Source organism: Corvus brachyrhynchos, unplaced genomic scaffold (assembly GCF_000691975.1).
Source record: "Corvus brachyrhynchos isolate BGI_N302 unplaced genomic scaffold, ASM69197v1 scaffold54, whole genome shotgun sequence".
In the NCBI taxonomy this organism is placed as follows: Eukaryota; Metazoa; Chordata; class Aves; order Passeriformes; family Corvidae; genus Corvus; species Corvus brachyrhynchos.
The window spans coordinates 1,962,254-1,986,657 of NW_008237902.1; the positions used below are offsets into that span (position 1 = coordinate 1,962,254).

A 24,404-nucleotide genomic window follows, 5' to 3' on the forward strand; every position below is an offset into this window, starting at 1 on the left:
CCCGCTGCACACACAGGACAGCTTTCAACCCTGTCACTGCACCGCTGCGGGAGTGACGGTGCACACTAAGGAAACACCAACAGACAAGCACCTCTCGAGGACGCCAGAGCTACGGCCATTAAAAGCAGGGAGCGTATTTGCTTCTTTCCAGTAAGATACAGTTGGCATAATATTGATCTTTATGTACACTAAAAGTCCATTACACCTCTCCTTGTGTGCCAGGTGATAAAACTCTTCCCTTACCTGAGCAGCCCCATGGCGAAGCACAGCCAAACCAAATGCCATGGAGAGTTCCCATCAGCACTTCATTGCCTTTCACGGCCCTGGCACCGAACAACTTTACTCCTTAATTCACTGGCACTTGCATTAGGAACAGGACTCACCTCGAGATCCCGTACTTGGAATTCCAAAACCCAGTCCCAGGACAGGTGCTGGCTGATCCCCGACCCACAACCGTAGTGGTGGAGTTTAGCAGCAGGACAGTGTGATGTGTATTGGGCAAAAAAACAGACCTGACAAGTCCAATGAATATTTCTACAATATTGAAAGAGAAAACTCTGTATTCAAAACCAGTTAAATACAGAAGTCAGAGTACCAAGCTCATGCATTAACTCATCTATGATGGGCCACAAGCAGCAGTGACAAAATCTCAAAAAATTGGCAAGCATTAAGATGGAATGGCTTTTACAAAAAAGCTGCCGAAAGAATGGGATGTTAAATGATGATACAAGATTACCTAAAATAAAATTGGTCATCACCTTGGAATGCTGCTGAAGGCTAAATTTCAACCATCACTGTCAGCTGGCTCCTGTGACCAACATGGTATTTATCTCAATTGATTAAATACATTGTTCTATTTTTATTTACAAGAAAGGAGTGATGGACTTGCATGAGTTCTTTCAATTAATTTTATTGAGTAGCCAAATCTGATAAATTAGCACAGATAAAATAAGCATTTGCATGTGTTACAAATGACTTTTTACAGGAATAAAACAGTGAAAATTACAAACTGTAAAAAGGAGGACAAGTAAATCCTGTCTCAAATTCAGAATGGGGAAGATTTGTAACTTCATACTGAAGATCAAATGTTTGAGTTCAGAGAACAAAGATTTAATATTACAATATTATACACTACTTTACAAAATTAAACTTACTATAAGGATTACATCCATAATAGTAAACAGAACCTTAAAATCACATTTACTGGTCCCTTAACAGCCATTCTGCATCTTTGATTAAATTCTGTTAAGAAATTAATTCTAAATAAAAGTGAATCATTCTACTTATTGCAACACAGTCTGTGTGGACTTAAGACTCAAATATATTAAATTTAAAACAATAATGAAAGCAAAGTAAAATGGATGGTAACAATGTTGGCTGAACACTAATGTGTCAAATACAGAAACAGTTTTTAAAAAGTGTCCAACTACAAAAATAGACACACCTCTACCACACATTTACAATGGTAGAGTTGTCGTGCTGAGATCTAAGTACCAGAGCCACTCTTGCCTACTTTTGCAGTCCATCTTCAGTGTCCTCATTTTTCAATTGTATGTAAAAATGAGGAATCACAGGTAGTGTGTGTGTGAATGTTTCCTGTATTGCCATTACAGCAGTACAAGTGAACCAGCAGGCCTTCCCCACTGCAAGGGGATAAACTAACAAAGTTCAATACAGAATTTCTTCCAAAGTGAAGAGAACTCTGAGGGGGTTCATCTGACTCATTTATCATGTTTTGCTCTGTAAAATTTAGGGACTCAAATTCAAGCTTGTTAACTGCCACAAAGACTGGCATCTTCAACCATTAGTCTGGTGTACATAAAGCAACGAGGCCATCTCGAGTATTTATGTTTCTTAAAAAAAGGGATATAGTAGCAAAATACAGTCACAGTAAGAAACAGAATTTGGGTGGGCTATTTGATGCAAGGATGGTTTTCAGTTCAACATCTGAGTGATAATATACCCAAAACACAAGGTTTAGGGCAGAACCTATGCAAGTGCAGAGGTTCCATTTATGATTTAAATGAAGAGACCCCTTTTCCCCTCCCTGGAAAAAAAAACATACTGTCAAAACTTAAAAGAAACCTCTTCACTATGACTAGAAACTGTGCAATTCTCTGAAAAGCAGTTCAAGTAAATATATTCCTGTTTGCTACAGAAGCAGCAGACAGGGAAGCTTAAATTGGTTCTATAATAATGTTTTCATGCTGTTTTAGCATTGTTCTGAACTTTAGCTTCTTGTGCTCAAGGAACAAGAACAATTTCTCCCAAGGAACTCCTCCTCCCCTAAAGTAAGGCAACTCCTGACAATCATGTGCAGCTATAGCTTGAAATGGGAGCAAATGTTTACCCAAATGTTGACCCTACTGACATTTTTATCTCCAAATGTCCTAAGCACAGTACATTTGACCACTCGCAAGTGTTTTACCTCTTCAAGTTACTTGCCCCAGAAAGTTTTGCGAGACCTTTAAGTTTACCACTATTAAATAAAAAAAGCAAGCCAAGATTTTTCCATATGCAACACTTCCATGGGCATTGGGATACAGTAACTTATATACTCTTTACATTGGTAGCTATCAATGATAGCTTAATCTTCAAAACAGAAAAACTATCAATACACTTCCATAAAATTATTTAAATATTTTTTGTATATAAATTTTCACTTCAAGTCTGATGTCAGCTTCAATCTGTAGCTCTGGCAGGATCTGAGAGTATAGTTAAAGCTTTTATTTGGTGCACACTGGCCTTAGACCTGGGCTCATTACACAGCTGCAGCAAAACCCCCTTTTTTTCAAAAACTTCAGGCATTTCTGCAACCATATACAAATCTTCAAATGCAATATGATAACTTTATTCTTGGAAAAATAATTTCCAATTTTCTTGTCAGAATATTCAATGTCACAGACCAACATTTGGTCTGAAGTGCTACCAACAAACTTGCTTCAGAAACACACCAGATCTGAGGGGCTCAACATTCCTAATGTCAACAAGAGCCAAAAGTCTACTGAACATAAACCAAACAAAATCTGAGATAACCTTTCTTGCCCTTCCCCTCCCACACCATTCATAAAATTAAAATTAAAACTATTCCTTCTACTGAAGAAAAGCAAAGCTTACCATCTAAGTCTACTTTTGCTGCCAACTCAGCCAACAGCTTTTTAAAATCTGTCTCATGTAGGGCCCACTCTTCCCCATCGTTTTTAAAATTAGAATACTGACTTATTAATAGCTTCAACAAATTCATCCACCTTATCCAGGTTAAGCTTACCTTTAGTCCTATTAGCCATAATCCAATCCAAGCACTGGATTCTACACTTCATAAGCATTTGTTCATTTCACAATGAACACTTCTTTCATTGCTACTTTAAGCATTAAGATGAACATTGAGATGCTGTGCCTGTAATCACTGGATGCACTTAGAAAGAATTTCCCTGCAAATCATGATCAGTATTGTGAGGTTTTATATCTAGCAGAAAAAAAAAAAAAAAAAAAAAAAAAAAAAAAAAAAGAAAAGCAGAAAGTTACAGAAATATACATTTTGAACAACAAAGAACTCTTTATTTTACAAAATGTATTTCACCTTTGCAGTATTGCCTTTGTAAATGTACTTCATGCTGCAACTACTTATAGTAAAAACACAATTTGCAGCAAATTAAAGGTGCTCAACCAGTTCCAACAGTTTGATTTTCTTTTAAGGTACAATATTATGTAGTTGCACATTTGATTCTCAGATGTGGTCCTTTATTTGCTTTAGTTCGTTGAAATCACAGTGAGAACTTCTCAACAACTGCCTCAGGCCACAGATTTAATGAAGATATTACAAGCACAATCATTCTTTACTGCAAAATCTTTCCTTAAAGAAGTGAGCCAAAGGCTAGTGTTTCATTTATTCACTTGTTGCTGTATATGAAGGAGGAATTCATAGTATGATAAGGCTGATTCTGTTCTGTCTTCAATCATATTTTGCAGAAAACTTGATTTCAATGGACTCTCATCCCTTAAAAACAAAAACGAAAGTGCTTGAGTGAAAAAAACATTTGCCAAGGGCTACTGTGCATTAATAAAGTTACAGGTCAAGTGGCAAGACATTTCAAGAGCTTAAGAACATATGAAAAGAGGATGTCAAATAGCCCTTAGTAGCGATTAATCCTAATAAGTGCTCTTACCAGCATTTACTTCACTTATCTGACATTAACTAAACATTCTCCTGTGACATTTAGTCTTTTGACATTCTAATTTGAGATAACTCATAAGTCATACAGTCAAATCTGTCAGCACAGCACACACGATCATTAAGAATTCCATTAAGAAAGTTCAGTATATGATATCCAAGTATGTATTGTTAACAGGTTGCTGAAGAAGCAAGAAGACTGTTAAAAACTGCTTACTTTATTATATATAGTATAGGAAAGAAAGGTCTCTGTTCTCTCAGCCAAGAAATGAAAGCTCGTGTTCTGATGGATTCTGCAGTTTCAAGTTCTGGGAGATGTGTCTGAAAGGCAAAGGGTTTCATTAATACAAACAGGGTGTTTTTCAGAAAAACAGTAAAAGGAACACTTGACCTAGCCCAACTCATTAGGCATAAAGAAAACCCAGACAGATACATTTTGTGATGTATAGTTTCAGTCTTGTCTTCTTCAAAAGGGCTTGAAAAAGTCAAGAGCACTAAACTGCTATCAGCTGTCAGAATGGTAATGACTGAACTGTGATTGATTCCTGTTTTGTTGCAGAAACTAAAGGATTTCCCACTAACCCACTGTGCTCACTGTTTGCAAGGGTTCTTAGTCCGCTCCCACAGGTCCGAGAAAATCATTGTCAGCCTCTTCCTACTGTGTTTTCATAGGGAGAAACTCCAAGAGGTAACAGAAATTATTTCTTTCCTTGAATCTGGATCTATACCACTAGAGGGCTAATATCTGAGTAGTGGTATTTTAATTCTCATGCAGATGATATTTTGGCAGCACTGTATGACTGATGTACAGCAGAGCAAGCACGTACCATATTCTGTGGTATTGAGCCATAATTTGGAACTCCAAGGACTTGGCTGATAAAGCCCTGCCCACAGTTCTTTCCGATCCACAGAAACATCACCTGAAAGACACCCATCAATAACAACATTAATCCAACCCAAAACACGCCTCAGCAGTCTTGTACATATTTTGGGTTCTCAAAAAGAACACACCAAGTAAATTTGGATGCTTTTTAAAATCCCCACCACCACACAACTTACAGAGCCAGCATCCATAAGATAAGCACCATCCCTACTCAGCTTCTCCACTGACAGCTGGAGAAGGGGTGGCTGAGGTATAGTTCTGTCATTTATGTTAAGAGCCCCCTAAAAGAAGGAAGAAGAAAAACAGTGGTTCACATCTTGTTGCAAAGAAACAGAAGAGAATGTTAAATAAGAGTAGGATCTACTACACTGAATGCTGGAGCTGGAATGTTTTTCTCAGTTTAACTAAAGTCAAAGTGCATAATTTGCTAATACATCCTAAAGTTTTATTTAGAGAGGATGAATTTCATCAAATGTATCTTAGTTAATTAGTTCTAGAACTGGAATATCCCATTTGTTGTGTACCAAATATGTGATTTCTAAAATTGTTCAGGGTTTTACATAAACATTCCCTGCTTTCAAAACTTCTTGACATTTTAAAATAAAGGAAGCTACAAAGGGACAAAAAACACATTATGATATCTTAATGTATATGGGATTTATAGCACAAGATAATGACACAAGGCAAAGATGAAATAAGTTAGAAAAAACCTTCCCCATCCATCCATAGAAAAGCACAGCTTCTCTCCAGAATTCATCAATCCAGTTCCAAATAACAAATTCATAAATGCAACAAGTGGGAAAATATGAAACATTGTATTTTAGCTGTGCAGCTTTAATATGGAAAACTTGGGAGATTTTTAACATTTACTTTCACATCACACAAATCTTTGGGATCAAACTGGTTATGTAGCAAGGCAAAGACTCACCTCATCTGTGAGATTATCAACTCTGTACAGACTGGGATGCGTCATGAGCATGAGGTAAACAAGGGGCTGGTTTTTCACCTGACACATGGTAAAGATGCGTTCATCCAAACGTGTGTTTGTCCCAGTTTGAAATGCTTTCTGCAAAAAATCAGCCATTTAGTTTAACCATTAAAGCAAAGCAAGATAAACTGAATTTCACACATCACCTACTGCTTATTTCTAACTTACTTAAGTTTTAGAGATGTGCCCTAAGTGTTTTCTCATGGTCTTTTACTTCTTCTATTTTACTTCTCCATAGTTCTCTTCAAGTGTTTCACATATAAATCATAGAAGTCTCATTATTCCCATTTCTGGATTTTAGAATTAAGCTCGACCTGTCACCATCAATCCTTTCTAGAGAGCACTACAGCTGAGATGAAAGCACCCTGAAATATATCTCTCTAACACGCACCTCAAAAATGCTACCGGATGAAATTTAAAATAACTATTGGAGCAGTTTACAACTGGCTTCAATGTACAGAATCCTAGGTCTGTATTTAAAGGAAAGAAATACTGCTGGCTTGTTGGGACCAAAAATACAGCTATAAATCAAAGGAGGGCTCACTCCTCCCACTTGACTGGGTCAAATGCTTATCAAGCCTTTCACATAAAAAAGCTCAGTATGAACATGCTGGTTAATTCCTAATCAAGATGTATGAATCCTGAACTTCTCTTTGAAACAGAAAACCAGTTCATCCAACACTTAAATGACTTAAAGTATCAGTTCAAGGAAATTAAATTTAAAAATACTTCCGTTGAGCAAATACTGTGAAATGCTTTAAACCTACTGCAAGAACAGCCAGCCAACTCCCTCTCTGCCACCCACCCAACTCTCTTCTAATCTGCACTGAACTGCTGTGTGGATCTACATTTCCAGAAATGCACAAAAATGAGATTCCTGAGAAAACACTATCATCACTACCCTGACACATTCTCTTCACCAGTCAGTGTCTATTACTTTGCTCTTCCAGTGCTTAAAACATTTGTACTTTTGGTTTTACACACACTTCTGAATTCCCGCTTTTAAACTAAATCATTCTCCATCAAAGAATTGTCCTTTTACTTCAGGCTGACCTGCCAAACAGAATCATCCTCTTGCCTGGCTTCCTTTCCCCTCTTACCTGTTTTAAGAGTGCCAGTATATAAAGTGGGAAGAGCCGCAGCGAGTGTGGAGCTGTGAGCCCAGGCTGTTGGATGCTCAGCACGGATGAGCGATAAGCAGCTAAAGAATCTATCACTGCATTGACCAAGGCATCCCGAGCATCGCTCAGCGTAGCAGAAACGGAGCGGTCCACAGCTAAACACAGAGTACAAGGCTCACATAAGAGGGGTTTCCTCCCTTGGCAGGAATACAGCCACATACATTAACTTCTCTCATTTTATCATATATGTTGATGCATCTTAAGCTTTTACTACATTCTAGGGTAAGTCACATGCTTCAGAAAAAAGCTGGGGGCCCATGATGATGCACCAGGCTAAGCCTAAGTCCAGGTGACCATACACAGCTCTACTGATCCTCCACCTAAGCCAAGCATTAAAACCAAAACTCTCTTAGGTTTGCAACTTAGAAAGCACTCTTAGAACAAGGGAGAACCTTTTCTTCTAATTCCACATCCCAGAGGATTATTGCTCAGAGCTTTAAGGATACGATCCACGCATATTCAAACAAGCTCTTAGCACACTCACCCATGTTGGCTAAGAGCCCTGTGATGGCCTGCACATCTGCTCCTAGGTACACATCACTCAGTGTTGTGACAACAGGTAAGCACATGGTGTGGACACGAATTCGTCTTTCACCTGCAAGAAAAGAAAACTGTAGCCTCCATACTTGTTTTATGGAACAACACTACAAATGCCACTGTTGGCTCAGTCTAACCTTACCTTTGCTGGAGGTGTACAGGAGAGCTGACTGAAAAGAAACAACTTGCATATCAGTAAGACTCTCTTCCACTGACATTTGCACAGCATATCCTGCGTCTGGGTTTACATTGGGTAATGACAACAAGTCTGTAGATCGTACAAAGAAGTTCCCATGGAAAGTATGAATGGAGAGACCTACAAGATAATAATGAATCAGTTTGGATTTTATAGCTGTGAAGTACAGGTACCATACACAGATCTGCCATCAATGTAGAGAACTCTGTATTGAAATGTTCCCTCTCAGTGAAATACATTATCTTCAGAAAAGGTAAATACCGCAAACTGACTACTGATCCAAAGAATCCATAAAGCCTAGCAGAAGGTGGGAATTAGCAAGGCAAATCAATGCACAGTAGTAGAAAGTATCTAGATTATAAAAACAGTCCCTTGCTGAAATAGCAGTCCAGCAAAATTTCCAGTTTTGACCATTATAAAATGGAACTTGGATGCCAGAAAACACACTGCAAATACAATCTTTAAAAAACTGTCTTATCCCTGGTACTGAATTTTACTTTTCTAATCTTTGCCTTTTAATCATTTAAGATTACAAAATAGCTAGAATACCAATGAAAACGTTCTCAAACAGATGCAAACACCCACTTCCCTCTTCTCCATCCCTCCAAAATCTAAGAAGGTGAATTCAGACCTTTGGTGCATCTTATCCTCATGACAGCTTCAAACCCAATTTTTCTAGTTAAATATCGCTTCAGTTCTTTTTGCAATTTCTCCACCTGGACAGGGTTGTGTTTATGATGGTAAGACTGGTAGTAGTAGACACTACCTGCAGAATACCTTGATATGCAACCTGAAACAAAACCAGCATACATTGTAGAGTGCAGACAGTTGCTGCTGCAGTCTTTAAATTATTAAATTGTTCACACCTGCAAATCGCTCAGATACACAGTTACAGACCTGCCTACAGACACAGATGTAACTGTATCTCCTAGTATGTGATAGTTTCGGGTGTGAAATAATTTTCTATTGACCTGAAATTGCTGTCACTTGAAAGTTTGGTTAAATAGAGAAAAATATTTAAAATGCTAATAAAACTTGCTCTAAAGAAAATTACACTGGTGGCTAAAAGGCATAAAAAGAAAGAAAGTATTTCAGCTACTTATATCAGTAGCACAAGAATCCTGACTCACTAAGGGAGGACACGAGACTAAGTAGGTTAAATCAGGACTGAATGATTACATTCTATTCACTGTCACTGCTCAGCAAGGATAAGTTTGCATCTTGACACACTAGATTAGTTCAAGTCAGGTTCATCTACTAAATATGAATGCAGATTCTAATGTAGCATTTGCTCAAAATACAAGAGTTACATGCCCCAAAACAGGTTGATACGACTTACCTAGAGAAGCCAAGTCAGAATATTGCCCACTAAGAAGAAATAAATCCACTGCAACCTGTTGCCCTGAGCAGTCCAAGGCCAACTTCTTGTAAAAATCAGTCGATGGTGTCAGATGTATGTCCTGTTAACACAGTGGAGTATTACAAAATACAAAGCAAATTCAGATTGATTCATACATCTATTGCCTGTTTTCAGGGACACTAATAATCAATTCTACATCATTGATTAAAAATATCTTATTTTAAAATATCAGGTAATTAATTTGTGCTTATATTGCTTGGTTTTTCTTTTGTTTTTTCTACTACTTCAACAAAGGAGCAAGACAAGCACAAAATTAACCCACAAGAGGCAATCCCAGAACCACCTACATGCACAGAACAGGGTTGTTAGTACTCTCAATCTTTTTGCTTTCCGAACCTTTGCTGTTGCTCTTTGGTTTGGCTCTTCTCGTGACTTTAGTGCTCCCATTCCCACAGATGGGAGCTGTGTCTGGAAGACAGTGATTCTACCTCCAGTGGGGGACATCAGTTTAAAGGCAGCCTGTAATGCAGGCCCCAGAGCACTCTGAGTTTCCAGGGACTTAGTAAACATCTGTGGCAATGTCTTCAACAGATCTTGAATTAGCTGCAAGTGAGAAAACAGTATTAGGCCTATGAGTTTTCATGGTTTTCTACCTTATTTAGAGTTGATTGCTGAACATAACCAAGTATTAACACTTCTAATATTAAGGTAGTAAAGAGAAAGTCCTAGAAAAATTGAAGTACTGTCTTGTTTCAGGTTGGCAAGAATTTACAGTGACAGAGATGAAAGACCTCTTTTTTTTTGCCTCACACCTGGCATTTGAACAGCAGGTGTTAGTGAGCATTAATTAATCAAAAAATTACCAAACATATCCCCATCTATGTAAATGTCACTAGTTATGTAAGAAAGTCCTTGCTTCTTACCTCTTTATTTTCATTTAAATTTACTAATAAGTTTTCCGGCATTGGTATAAATACATCTGAAAGGGAAAAAAAATTACTTGAGTTATCTTTTAAAAACACATCAAGCTTTCCCTGACTTTATTTGCCAACCATCATACTTACTGGAAAAAATACACAGTATCAGTGTATTAACCCATGTAAACATAATTATGTGGATTTCTTTTTTTTCTCATAAGCATTCCTGTGGCTAGAATCCCATGTTAGAGTAGCAATAACCGGGCTGAAGGATAATCAAGATTATTAAATAAAATCACATAGCGAATATTTCCAGTGTTCATTCTACCCTGCCCAATAACATCCGGTGAAAGGTGACTTGAAACAAAAGGCAGAAGGACAAGCACTAAGCACCAGCCACCAGAAAATCTATAGAAATGTATCCAGCATCAGTATTTGGGATTTCAAGAGGAATCTAGAGAATTGTACAAATTAAACTAGAAGTTAGGAAGGCTGTCTTCATGTTTGAAGTCATGAGCAGCCACAGCATTGCTCAGACATCAGGGATATATCTTCATAAACTCACACATATGGTACTTCTGAAGTCATTACTAGAGAGATTAATGGTGTGATCTAGAAACTCCCACCAGATACATATTTTTAAAGGCTGTCATTACCAGAAGTCATTAATAGGTACTGATGACAAAATTCATTTCTGCATACCTTCAATATCTGAAACTATAAGCATCTGAGGCTGAGAAAGACCTTCCTGAAGACTGTAGAAATGGATTGTGCTGTCAAACGTTATGAAGCCTATTTTTGTTCTAGTGTTCCCAGGAAGCCTGAAAATGAGACATATGGTATTCAAAGAGATGAAATTTCGTTTCTGCAGGGCTTTTTTTTTTAACATCCACTGCACCTCTCCATGGTTCTTACCAAGCAGTTAGCTTAACAGCTAGACTGCAAGAACTTCACTAAGTCATTTTGGACAGAACAAAAGCCACAACAGAAAAGGAACTCATGGTAGAGTCACCTAGCAGGTATGTGAAAACCTTTTAAGAGGGTAATCAGCAGTAGAAGAAAAGGAAGAAATAAACTGCAAAATACCAACTAGTGTTTATATAAGTTCAAACAGTATGCATTTTATGAAAAGTTTATTAGATGTATGACTCTTTTCAGCAAATACTTATCTAAATCTCAGGTTTTAAAAAATACAGTTCAAAATATATTATAAACATGATGCTTATATTCTTTTGGGGATTGGTGAAGCATGTAGTAAAGAGTCAGACTGAAAATCAAGCCTCAAAATTACCCTTTACTCTGGTGTAGCTGTGATGGGAAAAAGACTACAGCTTTATGGTACATTTTAACACAACACTGGCCATTGCTAACCCACACCAGGAAATTTGTCTTCCAGACAGAAAGGACTGGCATGTTGGTGTCTATCACAAGTTTCTTAAGAGGAATGAAAATTGGAGATTTTAAGAAAAAAGTACTTACGAGTCAAGATTGTCTAACAAGGTCTGGCAGACTGTATTCAAGTATCCTGTCTCTATTGCATTGTGAGAGACATCAAACACAAAGAGGTACACGGGCGGCTGAGGTGGACGCAGCTGAGCAAAGAAAAGATTACCTTTAATTTTCAAATAGCATTTGTTAGATTGGGTTTATTCCTTCCAATGCAAGTATAAACTGTTAAAACAGCACACAGATGATAGCTAAAATTTCTGAATGCATTTGCCTCTTATTTGTTAATATCAGAATTCTAGTTTTCTTCAGAAGAGACCTATATATTCTAAATACAGAACAACTTTGACATAAATGTTTAGAAGTGAACTCTCTGAAGTTCTCCCCATGAGTTCTTGGATACACTCCTTAAGGCAACAGCTGTTCTACTGAACTGGAAAGCATGCTCTGAAACAAAGCTTTCTCTGACTTCCCTCTGAAAATAAAACAAAAGGAAAGAATAAGTACAAGTAAATAAAGCCTTACCATGTATTCAGATGGAGCCATAAACTCAATAGTAGCATTCTGGACTTCAGGTCTTTTATGAGGTTCTCCATAAACTCTTGTCACAGGATTATACAGGAATTCTTCAGGAACTATGCAGATATGTTTATATATTAGTATTTCACAGTAGTATTAGTTGTGCTGCATTTTAAAACAAATATATCAACTCTTTTGTGGCTGTTGGGCAACACGTGGAGAACTACACTAGGCAGTATAATTCACTTACACTTGTCACCTTCAAGGGTACCCTGAGGGACCACTTGGGCTTATTGTGTTTTGTTAGGGACGCCACTATCGCTGGGAAACATTTCTCATGACTCCCAGAGTGACTGACAACAATCCCCCTACTGATGTGGCCAACAACACTCCAGTCTCAAAGGCCAAGGTGGAAAAGGTTAATTGCAACACTTCAAAGCCCATTTAAAACTTACCATCATTCACTCTATAGCACAAATTGCATTTCCATCTCCTTTGGTCTAGGAAGCTGACAAAAGGGTTAATGTACGTCCGGCAGGAACGGCATCTCACAATAATACTGGAAGTGACCACTGGCAATTGCTGGAAAAGAAAAGCTTCCTGTTTTAAAGCACCCTCACCCTGCAGCTGTTCACTTGTGGTAACACCACCACCTACAGTGTCCTGGCTAGTGAGTCAAAGCATCCTTGTTGAAAGAAGTACTTCTGTATCCTCACAACATCCCTACAATTCCTTAATACAACAGGTAGGAACTGAGCTCTAACATATTTGACTGCATACATTCCCTTTTCAAGCCTCTAAACTCTTGAATTTTACACTGATGGTTTAAGCCTAAGTCCTGCACCCAATACAGATCAAAAAGCAGGGGAAAAAAAGCCCACATCTTTGAAAAATTAATTAAACTGGGAAAAAACCCCAGTGTTTAAGAGAGACACTGCTAAATTCAAAGTCTCCTGGCTATCTCATGACATCCAAATCCCTTCAGTTTTGTCAAGTCTTGAGTTTAGTACTAGATCTGAAATGAGTAACTACAACTGATACATGACAACCTGGAATTCTGATGTGTTGCCTTCTATCATAGTCCAAATTCTGTGCTGCCTTCAAGCTTTTTGTTTTTTGAGGTTTGGGAGGGTTTCTTTTTTATTAAGAAGTGAGACCTGAAGGTTTAAAAATGGTAGGGACAAATAATTCAGAAAAATTACAGTGATCTGTATGGAAGAAGGAAACGTCAGTTACTATGGTAGTTCTTCTGGGCCAAGATACCTGCCCTTGTTTTATAATTCATTGTCCATTGTCTGGACTCTAGTAAAGGCATAGTTGATATTTCAGCATGTAAAGTTTTGAATATTTCTCATACCGATAAGTCTTTGAAAGGATGAAGCAGGAGCCCCAAAGGAAGTTTGGCTTTATTCAATAAGGCCTGAGTTTGAGGAATGTTAGTCAGGGTACAGCGGAACAACCTACATGGAGGACAAAGGGTTATTTTCAGAGGCTTTCAAATAAATTATGATTTCAGTAGTACAGTATATTTTTCTAGAGCTGTTGATGGTGAATTTCCATTTCCAGATAAAAGATCTTCTCCATCTCTGTCAAATAATTTTGTTTCTGTCTGAGCTTGACCCACAGTACATACTTTGAGTTCTTATTTTATACAAATACTCTTTACACAGAACTGAGTGTCATTTTAGTCACTCAAGTCAAAGTTAAGCCTAACAATACTCAAAGTTGCACCAAATCTTTATATACTAAATGCTATTTTGGAATAAATCAGAACTGGCAAAGTTTAAAAAGCGGTTTTAAAAACTTAGTAACTATAAACAACCCCACAATCATTTCCTGAGTCTTGAGCACTCAGCAGCTTCCACAAAGTGCACATGTATGTGGCAGTTTTGCAAATCCTGTCCAGCTTGTTTGCATGAACAATGTCACAAAGGCACTGTTATTTCCTTTATCTACCATAAAAATATTTGCAAAGCAGGAGTCCCTGGCTATACACACTTTGGTTGGTCTCCTCAGAGAGGATAGTTGATTAACCAACTGCCAGCCTCTTCTTTGAAGTTTCATTTGCTCCATTGTTTTAAATGGTTACTTTCAATACAGAGGTCACCCATGTTTCTTCATGCACAATCTTTTTGGTGTACCTCCCCTGGCTGAATTAACTCTCATTTTATATCTTCTCATCCGTACCCACTGCCAGGCATAAAATTTTTGTACTGTACCTATCTATAGCTGCTCTGCAAGCAAACTTTTCCTCATACTTTCTACACAGATGATTTTTCCCTCTTCAAAGTTAAACCCACTTACTGCCTTCATCTTAACACAGTGAATCCCATTTTCAATATTTTCTTCTCATAAAATTAAGAAAATATTTTGTGAAATTATGTTTATAAGTAGGAATTTATACTTCTATCTATTTTGATGAGTTATAGCAAATGCATAATCTTACTCAGGGTTGCAGTTGAGCTTCTGGATGTCTTCATGCAAGTTGGGGACAGGAGCCTTCAAGAGGGTTGTGGGAAGAATATTTCTTTCTTGAAGAAGATTCACAGGTCTTAACCCTTCCTGCTGTAGACTCAGGCCACCCATTGATGCAGTTAAGTGATTAGGGCCCAGGGCAGGCTAGAGTCAAATAATATTTCAAAAATTAGCACCAATTATTTGGATGAAACCCACAGTCCATTTAAAAGTCCATTTCAGTTTGTTTTGCTCATGTACTAACTGCCTTTGCACGCATATATTGTCACATGAACTTGACTTATGCATGTAACATAACAGAGGGAAAAAAGTAGCATAACATGGCTATAAAGCTCTTGAAATACAGAGGCTCAGCTGATGAAAGTGTTGGTCAGTTCACTTTGAAAGTTCAGGGGAAAAAAACCCAAATACTTTAGCTAATAATAACAATGCCAGGGAAGAGAAACATGCCAAAAGCAGCTGAAAGTTTCAAAAGAAACATCCTGAACAGATACGAGGGTGAAACAATTCACAAAGAGCTGGCACATGGCTTTTCCAAACTGGTACCAAGTCACAGGCAAAAGCATTCATTCTGGGCTATGTCTGTCCTCTTGAACAAATGGTGCCCAAACAGGGAACAAAAGAAGAAGCACCCCAGGGATGCACAACACACACCAACCATCACTTTTCTTTACCCACACCCCCCCACCAGAGGTAGTACTGAGATAAAAACCAGACAATCTTTACCTGGTGGAAATGTTTTGATCCATCTGGGTATTGCAAAGTAGATGCATTCATTCCTGGTGCTCCAGGTGGAGAAGTATGTTGGTAGCCTGGAGGTAAGGCAGGGTAGGAATACCCAACACTTCTATTCATTTTAAGATTCGGGGCTGCAGGAGAATGATGTGGAGTTGCTGGAAGCAGAGTAGACATACTTAATTGCTGAAGAACTGTGTCTTACTTGAGGCATTAGTGCAACAGGAGAGCTGCCTGTTTAGTTTCTAAGAGTAAAAAATACAGCTCCTGTCAACTTTGCAAAGGTTTTCTCACCTGCTTTACATACTACAGGCAAAGACATGCTAATTGTCAGTGCTTCAAATTTTGTATTTAGCTTCAAGACAGGCATTGAACCAAGTACATATGTTTCTACACAAATGATTAAACTTCCATCTTTCCCAGACTCTTAGAAGTTCCATAATAATAACAACCATTTTTACTCCCAAAGCCTTACCCATGAGGCCACCACCTTCAATTGCATCGTAGCTGTTTTGCACTACAGACCCATCAGTGGCAGCAGATCTGGCATCACCTTTTAAGAAAAACAACCACAGGAAAAATTTGCACAAGTTATGAATAAGTTTCAATGAGGTAATTGCAAAAAAAAATCCTACTTGCTGGATGAATATTAAGACAAGCATAGTTTGAATCTACTTTGGTTTTGACCCAGGATGAAACTAAATTAAATATACACTTTGGCCTCTTTCTCACACACACATCCCCTGCAGAGGTTACCTCAACAACGGACATTCATAAAACATCACAATCTTTTTTTTTAAGGAAAACAAAAGTCCCTACACTTCTGGTTGAATAATCTTTTACGATTCCTTTAGATTAGGGATTTGCCACAGCTTCCAAGCCGACGTGCAGTAAAGGGTATGGGGACACTCCCTCCTCAGCAGAGGAAGTCTCTTTAGGCTAGCTGCAGTTTTCCAAGTACCCTGAAGAACCTTTTCTACTGATAATTCACAAAAACACCAAATTCCTACGCTTATACACTTAGTCCACTACTGCTCACCAAACAGCAACAGCTCTGACACAGTTACATACCAGTCAAGATAGAAATTCAATCTAAGACAGGAAAAACCTTGAAACTCAGAGAGTGCTCCCAAAGAACAGTTCTTGGTAAGTCAACTATGTCTAAATATACTAACACAACTATATATTGCGAAGGAGAAGTAGGTACTCTATTTTTATTACAATTTTTTATTAAAATCTTCAAAGATGACCCAGTAAAAGGAACTTACATTGCACACTGAATCTTGCTAGCAGCAGCCAACCTGCTTCATAGACTAAACATATTTATCTCTCCAGGACTCTGAAAATGTTTCTCTTCATTAAGAAGAAAATATTTTCTAAGCAAAAGCTGTTTCTAATGCATTTCATACATTCCAAACTAAGCTAAATCTCAATATACTATTACTAGTGTATTGAGCTACCACACACAATAAACTGTCCATGTGAACATGCAAGGAACCAACAGCTTTGACAGAACTGTGTATGTAAAAATAAAGCTGCCGACTCGCACGTGGCCCCATCTAGCATGGGCACTAAATGCCAAACAACTGGAGTCTGTCTGATACAGAGCCCTGAGGAGCTCTTAAACAATGACATACTTGTGCAGGGCCCACAGGAGACACAAAGTCAGGTATCTCTCTACAACAGCTGACACTTCACAGCCTCTAGTAACTTCCTTCAGAAAACCAACAAATGCAAGATGTACTGCTTCAGTGATTTTACACAGAGAAGAATAAGGTACAGCTACATAAACAGCAAAGAAATGCAAGGTCCACATTTTAGCTCTTGCAACAATACAGGGAGTCATACATTGATTTCTGTCCTCACAGCAGTCAGAGATGCAGAGAAATGAGAATTTCACTATCGCTTTATACCACAAAAAAGGAAAACGCAATGCCAACTACAAGGGACATGGCCATGTAAAACAGCACTTGGAAATTTATTTTTAAGTGTTAATTTCTTAAATTTTATCAATGTCTGTCTGCAAGAAGAATTTTTCCTCTTTCCAGGTCCTTACCTGCTCTTTTCAGATTATTAGTATTGTATTAGTATCAATTTTACAATTTGAGTCTCTAATAGAACAATGTGTTCAACTTTGAAGATTGTATATTACAGCAAGTTGCCATGTTTGAATTCAACATAAAGAGCAAATTGTTTCTTACCTTCTTGGTTTGCAGCTGATTTTAGCAGAGACTGTGCACTAGGTGGTCCTGCTATCGCTGCTGATGGCCTAGGTGGAACACCAACTGGTGGAGGTCCTAAAGGTGGCCTTGGAGGGTGGAGCGGAGTTAAAGGCTGAGTCACTGGTGGAGGTGCAGTTCCTATAAAGAGATTAACTTTTAGGAGAAGTTTAACCCAGCTGAAAAAAGTCACAGAAATTTTGTTACAAAAACACACAGATTGAATTCTAAATATTCCTGTTATTCAGAGGATGAACAGCATAAGATACATAAATCTAATATGTGGGTAGAGGGTCTCAACTGCAGGTTGTTTCTTTCATGCTTTTCTCATTCTGGATTCCTGTAGCTACTGATTTCTTTCAGCTTTTTGTTGCTATTGCTGGCAAGAATGTCAAGATGTACTGAAAACATCCCAACTTTATAACTAAGTCTGGAGTGATCACCAAATAAGCTAACTTATTTTTAAAAGTGATCATTGTTATACAAAAAAATATCAGGGAAATTGCTCAGGAGGATTGAATGGATATAAAAATTACTTATTCCAAACACTTGCTCTCATTTCATATGCCACCTTCCAAAATTTCTCTGCATTTTCCTCACTAATTTCAAAGTACTAACTGTTTATTCCAATTAAGTGCCAGAAATAGTTTCATAAATTCTGTGAGCTTAAGACATTTTGAACATCGTAACAAAATTAGGCAGGCATATAACAAAAAAACCTAGCATCTAAAAATCTCTAATGAGGCTAAAAGCACTTCACAAGAAATATTATTTGCTTTTACATGGAAAATATTTCTCTACCTAAGTCCTGTTTGCATGCTCAGTCAGAAAAAAGCTGTGTAACAACAGACAGCAGTTTGGCAAAGAGAAACTTGAGTATTAACTGTGTTTCCATAATAATCACAAGTTGCACAATAGAGCTATTTAGTGTTAGAAAAGCTTTTACCTCTGCATATACCAGCAGTCAAGCAGCAGGAACAAAGTCTCCTACTTTTAGAGTACTTTCTGAAGACTGACAATTATCATTAAATGTGAAAATTACAAGTTTGGGGGAAGGAAGCTTTCCATTGAACTGACCTCTATTTCAACAGCACAGAATGCTTTTCAGTTTTCTTTTCAGGCTGTGCTCCAGTTATTTGCATCAACCTGACTAAGGCTGTTCAGAAAACTACCTGAATCAAGTGCTTACAGAAAACCCAACAATATGACCATGCTCACTAAACAGAACTAGTTTTCAAGGGTGAAGTCCTGAACTGAAACATGCTAGTGCTCCAACAGCCACCCCAGGAAATGGTGAAGGTCACAGAAACAGCATCACCCACAGACAGCATCCCAAAACAATGAGACACTATTCAGGAGTTATCTGCTCCAGCCAGCTGAAAAACCCAACCTGTGCACAGAACTTCCATTTCTAACCCAGAGAAAGCATCCATGTATTTCTGATGGGTGTATCTGCTTTGACAATCTTCCACAAGCAAAATGTCACTGCAGAATCAATTCTGTATTCATTATTTTAAAAAAAGTCATTGAAAAATGGATATTGGTAAGATATAAAAAAGTTCTGGTTACCTGGCTTCATGTAGCTGTTCTGCAGTGAAGGACCCCCCGGAGAAGCAGCATATTGATAACTCCCTGGAGGATTTGTACTTCCTGATAACGATGACGGTGGCTGAGCTGACCCTGTCCCAGGCACATGAGCCAAATGGCTTGTTTGAGCCCCAAGTGGCTGACTCACAGGAGTCGGGCTGTACTGCCAGTTTGAAAGCACTGGTGGACTGGCTCCAGGAGGAAAGCTTCCAGCAGATGATACAGCTGCTGAGTTCTGTAATGCAGGCGGCAGCACTTGTGGAACAGGACCTGGTTGTTGTACTGGTGACCCGGAGAAAGCTGCCACTGGTGGTCTATTGAGAGTCTGGCCAGGTCCTTGGTAATTGTTTAATTGAGAAACATTCTGAGAGCCACTATAGCTATACTGTCCAGAAGACTGATGTGGAGTAACCTTTGCTGGCATCTGATGGGAGTATGATCCTGGAACCGCAGGGCTGTATCCCTGGCCATCTGGGGAATGCATCAGCTGATTTTGAATGGGGCCTGGAAAGAAAAAAAACCCACACTCTTTAGGAAGCCAGTGCTGTGTATCACTTCTGAAAATAAAAGATGTTCCTGTGAATGTCTTTCCTTAGGATTTTATTAGAGTCCAAGCCATTTTTAATTCAAACCACTAGGTGTAACAGAAGTACTACAGCAAGGGACATGAATTTGGCAGTATTTTGCTATCAACACTTAGATCTTTGTTTTGTTTTACAGTGACCTTGCAATCACTAAGCATTCCAGTACCATCCATGCTCCTGGATTGAAACTCACACAGGATCCCATTCCAGTCTTCAGAAACCCCCAAAAGCAAGCTGCCCACAGAGGAGCACTGTTCCACACCGCTGGCAGTAGCACACATGAGCAGACCGAAAGCGGAAGATCCATTGCGTAAGAACTCCATTTCACATGACGGCTGACACCACAGCTTACCACAACTCACTGCCAGCCAAGTGCCAGCATAGGTCACTGCACTACTTCTCAAGTGACAGAGTTAATCTATGAAAGTTTCTGCAGTTAATTTAGTAAGAGAATTATTCATACACACACTGCTCATGTGAGTGGCTAACTGGTCACCAACACAGAATGAAGGATAAGGTTATCATAAAATAATTCACCAGTCAGGAAAATAAAACTTGACAGATTAATGATGCTCTTTGTGCATTTGTTGGTTGGTATAAGTGAACTAAGTTTTACTCATTTGAAGAAAAAAAGTTGAAAAAAAGGCTAATAACTCTCCAAACAGTAAACAACATTGGCAAGAGCACGATCAGATTCCTGCTTTACAGAGGAACAGGTTGACAGAATCCCATGGGATTTCCAGTGCAGTAAGAGCTCCATCAAGAAAGATACTACCACAGGTTGTTCATACCATTGTCACAAAATGGACCTCCTGAAAAGAGACTATCAATTTTCAAGTGAAACCCTTCTGAGCAGAACACACTAAATACTGCAGGCCACAGCCAGCCATGACTCCTTCACACTACCAAAACACTTTCCAGTGTTGTATCATTCAGTTCAGCCAGTCACATTGTGGCTCTCCTCATCCCCTAAAAACACAGCTTAGATACTGGAGACATTACACACACACAGTTACACATTAAAACAAAGAAGGCTCATTTCCTATAGAAACATAATGGTTAAATTCTGAAAGGTGAGCAAGTTCACATTTTCAAATTAAAGCAACTCACACATTTCTGACAATAAATTAAGCTAAATGCAGAATACATTGAAATTCTTAATTGGGACAAACACTGCACTGATCATTCAGCTCCTCATTCCCTAGAAAAACTTAGGCTCTGGGTCACACACAGCTGTTAATTCACTGAATATTGCACAGGTCCATATAACTACTACAGTGCCAGTGATCTCATCCTCGCTGCTTCTTATTTGTGCATAAAAGGTACACACCATATTATTCTCCAACCATTAATTTCAACAGGCAATTTATCATTCAGTTAGGAAATCCAGTTATACTCTGCGGTCCTTACAATGCTGCTCATAAATATTTGCAATTAAAAATTCTCTAAAATCAAGGGTGTTTAAATAAAAAGCTCAGAAAGATGAAAATGCTTACAGTTATGAGTAATCTTCAAAAACTACCCTGCAGTGTATCAGATGGGTTTCCAACAATGGATTTACAAACCCCATTGGCAATTGAACTTGCTAACTTTAAAAATTATGAATTCTTATCAAATCTTCTGACTGCATCTGCACAAACACTGATATAACATCATCACTATAAACCGTAGGAAAAATACAGAACAAATACAAATTAATTTCATAACTTGATTTTTCATCTTAGGGCATGACTGACTATCCCAGGCAGAAATCAGAGTACTTGGATTGCTCTCTTATGCACTATTTTCCCTGCTTGAGGATAAATCAGTGGAAGTGAGGTGATATCAAAAACTGACGTACATGATATTTTCTATGGCACCTTATGCAAAAATAAAAATCAAATTCACCACAGAACAATGTTCCAATTTCAATTTTTATTTTTAAAGCCAGAAGCACAATGAAGAGTCTTGATACCCTCATGTAGTAGTTAATGTTTCCAAGACAAGTGTGCATAAAGCTGCCAAAAAAGCTACAGAAATAGCACTAAGGGGCAAAACCCCTTTACAGAGAGTTTCACAGTGCACAAAAAACTTTTCAGGACTTGCTGTTTGGTTGCTGCCAGATACCCATCATGACCTGACCTCTTTACTGAGACCCATCAAAGAGTATCTACGCTATTTAGCTTTCCCCAAATGCTGCTGGTTTTCTGTGGAGCCAAAAATAAACAAGGAATTCTGTGTGGACTGAAGAGCTACTTCACCTACACAGCAGCAAAACAGCCAACACTTGAAGACCACAGAAATTAATTAGTAATAGAAGAAAGGCCACCTATTTAACAACAAAAGTCTCCTCTACAGCAACACAAGGCCATTTAATATTTCTCAGAGATCAGGAATAGCACCAGAATATATATGAAGGTTGCTTGATGGTTTTATAAAATGGCCAAAGTACTAACATGGAAGGCCAGGATCCAAGTAATATTTTCCACCACACAGAATTTTACTGTCCCCTACTCCAAGCCAGTTACTCAGCACATCACTTTGGCCAGCCACAGGCTCTCCAAGCTCCAGGGAGATGCAAAGATAAACACTCTGAAAAGTTACATCCCAACAGATGCCATGGGACCAGTCACCACCAGTGTCCACTTAGGCTGACTCTGACCCACTGGACTCCAAACCCAACAGCTCCTAAAGCATCTCATGACCTCAAAGTACTGTGTTAAGGTATCACATGAGAAGAGCAAAACAGTTCTAAAAGAATTGTTTCTCTTTCATGTTTGCACTTCAGATCTATCAACTGGAAAGCAAATTAGACACCTGCAATTAAATGAGTACAGAATACTGGTCCTATTAAAATACAAACAGAAATGAAGGAGAGGAAGGTTGTTGCTAAGCAACACAATGCTCTGTGATAAACAATTTCCCGGGCAGCACACGGTGCTGCTGTGACAATTCACTGCCTTGGTGGACACGCAAGCTCGGGGAGTTACCTGCTCACACTTCAGCAAGCAACAAGTTGCGAGGAAGGGCTGACAGCTATAGAACAATTTATCATCCTGCTGACAGTTTTCTTTCCTCACAGACCACTGTAAGCACCACTACAGCACTAAGTATCCCTAAAACTATTCTATAAAGCTTTGGGATTAGTATAAAGGTCAAGGATCACAGCACCTTCACAACATATATTTTAAGCAATGCTATGAGCAGTCTATGCTTGAACAATTTGATTTATTTCAAAGGCCAGCAAGCCAAACCTTATTTCTAACATACTATAACAATTGTTTAATTTTATTACCTAGTATTTGCATAACTCTACAATTCAGTTCTTTATTTTTCATACACCTGACGGCTGAGTAGCCTGAAATTCCTCTTTCTCAACTGCCTCTCCATAACTTCCATTATGTGCTTAATCTGACACTAGGGAAATCAGCAAAGTAAATAAATAAATAAAGTAATGCCAGTCTGTAAATCAACCCACTCAGTTACTCCATTAGCAAACACTCTCTTTGTACAATGTCTGCTCAGATCATAAGCTCTCCAGAACAGAGCCTCTCTCCACACGACATTCATACTCTTCCCACTGTCTTGACCATAGAAGCAACTACACAGTTAATTGCAAATTGTCGTTTTGCTGATGACTTTGAAGAAAAGCAATAAACATACTGTGCAGGAGGAGGGGGAAGAAAAATCAAAAGATCTCATTATAACTGAATTGCTTATGATGCAGCACAGCTACTGAAACACATAAGTGTATAATTAAGGAAGCAAGTGCAGAGGATGCAGTCTGTGTATGTGAAATCAGGAGACACTTCCATCAGCACAGATCTGCACTCATGCAACAAAAACAGACACAGAGACAAGGCTGGCCTTGAATTTCTTATTCCTGTCTTAAAACGCTGGCTAGTAAGTTCAGTTTCACCTTCAATATCTCGTCTTAAAGAGATGCATTTTGAGGGGAAGAAAGTAATCAAGACTTTCCCAGTTTGCAGCACAAAGAACCAGATAATGTCGGCTTTACGAGAATGACAAGATAAGAAAGCCCCGCTGCACCGCAGGCTGAGCTCAGCGATAACCACAGTGCCACACGTACAGCTCCGTTCCAAAGGGTGAAACCTCGGCTGTGTCACCCGTGTCACCGACAGGGGCCCACCCGGGCCAAGGGGCGGTCCGGGGCAGCTCGAGCCGTGCGTGCTACCCCAGCAGCACAGACACGGGCTCTCTGAAAGGCGCCGTCGTTCATACCGACAGAAAAATCTACTCGGGGATGCTTCTGCCATGAAAATAAATCACAACGAAGATTTATTTTGCCTAATGAGCCGCTCTGTGTTTTCCTCAGTGACACTTCGGGCAGGGCCCGGTCCGATAGCACCTCACCCCTGCTCCCGGGGTCACACAAGGAGCTCGGCATCGCTGCCGCTCCTTTCCTGCTTTCCTCCCTAATTCAGCTGTGTTTCGCCCCGGGCCGCGGGTGTCCGGGCTGCAGGAGGGCACCACCGAGCTCAGCCGGGTGTAACCCAACGACCCGGGCAGCGAACGGACCGTCCCCGGAACCCACTACCCGCGCTCTGCTCGCGGGCACCGGTCCCCTGCCCCCGCTGCCCCAGGGCGAAGGGGCGCAGAGCGGCCT

General features: G+C 39.1%; 2 protein-coding genes across 2 annotated transcripts in view; one reads left to right on the forward strand and one right to left on the reverse strand.

Moving 5' to 3' along the window:
• Nucleotides 1-890: 890 nt before the first annotated feature.
• SEC24A (SEC24 homolog A, COPII coat complex component) lies at nucleotides 891-19,737 on the reverse strand. The gene is made up of 22 exons (XM_008632650.2): nucleotides 19,197-19,737; nucleotides 17,610-17,768; nucleotides 15,884-15,961; nucleotides 15,400-15,566; nucleotides 14,645-14,817; nucleotides 13,556-13,658; nucleotides 12,654-12,780; nucleotides 12,205-12,314; nucleotides 11,713-11,825; nucleotides 10,936-11,054; nucleotides 10,240-10,295; nucleotides 9,713-9,919; nucleotides 9,296-9,416; nucleotides 8,588-8,746; nucleotides 7,903-8,076; nucleotides 7,708-7,818; nucleotides 7,143-7,318; nucleotides 5,983-6,120; nucleotides 5,231-5,335; nucleotides 4,999-5,091; nucleotides 4,389-4,492; nucleotides 891-3,997 (listed from the first exon to the last, which is right to left on the reverse strand). The coding sequence occupies exons 1-22, from the start codon at nucleotides 19,696-19,698 to the stop codon at nucleotides 3,883-3,885; spliced, it is 3,210 nt and encodes a 1,069-aa protein (XP_008630872.1). The 5' UTR covers nucleotides 19,699-19,737; the 3' UTR covers nucleotides 891-3,882.
• SAR1B (secretion associated Ras related GTPase 1B) overlaps nucleotides 10,956-24,404 on the forward strand; it is a 28,432-nt gene continuing 14,983 nt past the window's right edge. The window contains exons 1-2 of the mRNA XM_017732976.1: nucleotides 10,956-10,966; nucleotides 23,891-23,900. The gene's annotated coding sequence lies outside the window, so the exon portion shown is untranslated. The remainder of the gene's footprint in view (nucleotides 10,967-23,890; nucleotides 23,901-24,404) is intronic.

What these genes read in the sequence shown, in the direction of transcription:
- SEC24A (XM_008632650.2), bottom strand. Translation starts at nt 19,698, where the DNA reads ATGCATTCCCCAGATGGCCAGGGATACAGCCCTGCGGTTCCAGGATCA. An exon ending in ACCAAAGAGCAACAGCAAAG is followed by an intron (nt 9,417 to 9,712) that starts GTTCGGAAAGCA and finishes CTGTGTTAACAG; the next exon opens with GACATACATCTGACACCATC. An exon ending in TACTGGCACTCTTAAAACAG is followed by an intron (nt 6,121 to 7,142) that starts GTAAGAGGGGAA and finishes GATTTTTTGCAG; the next exon opens with AAAGCATTTCAAACTGGGAC.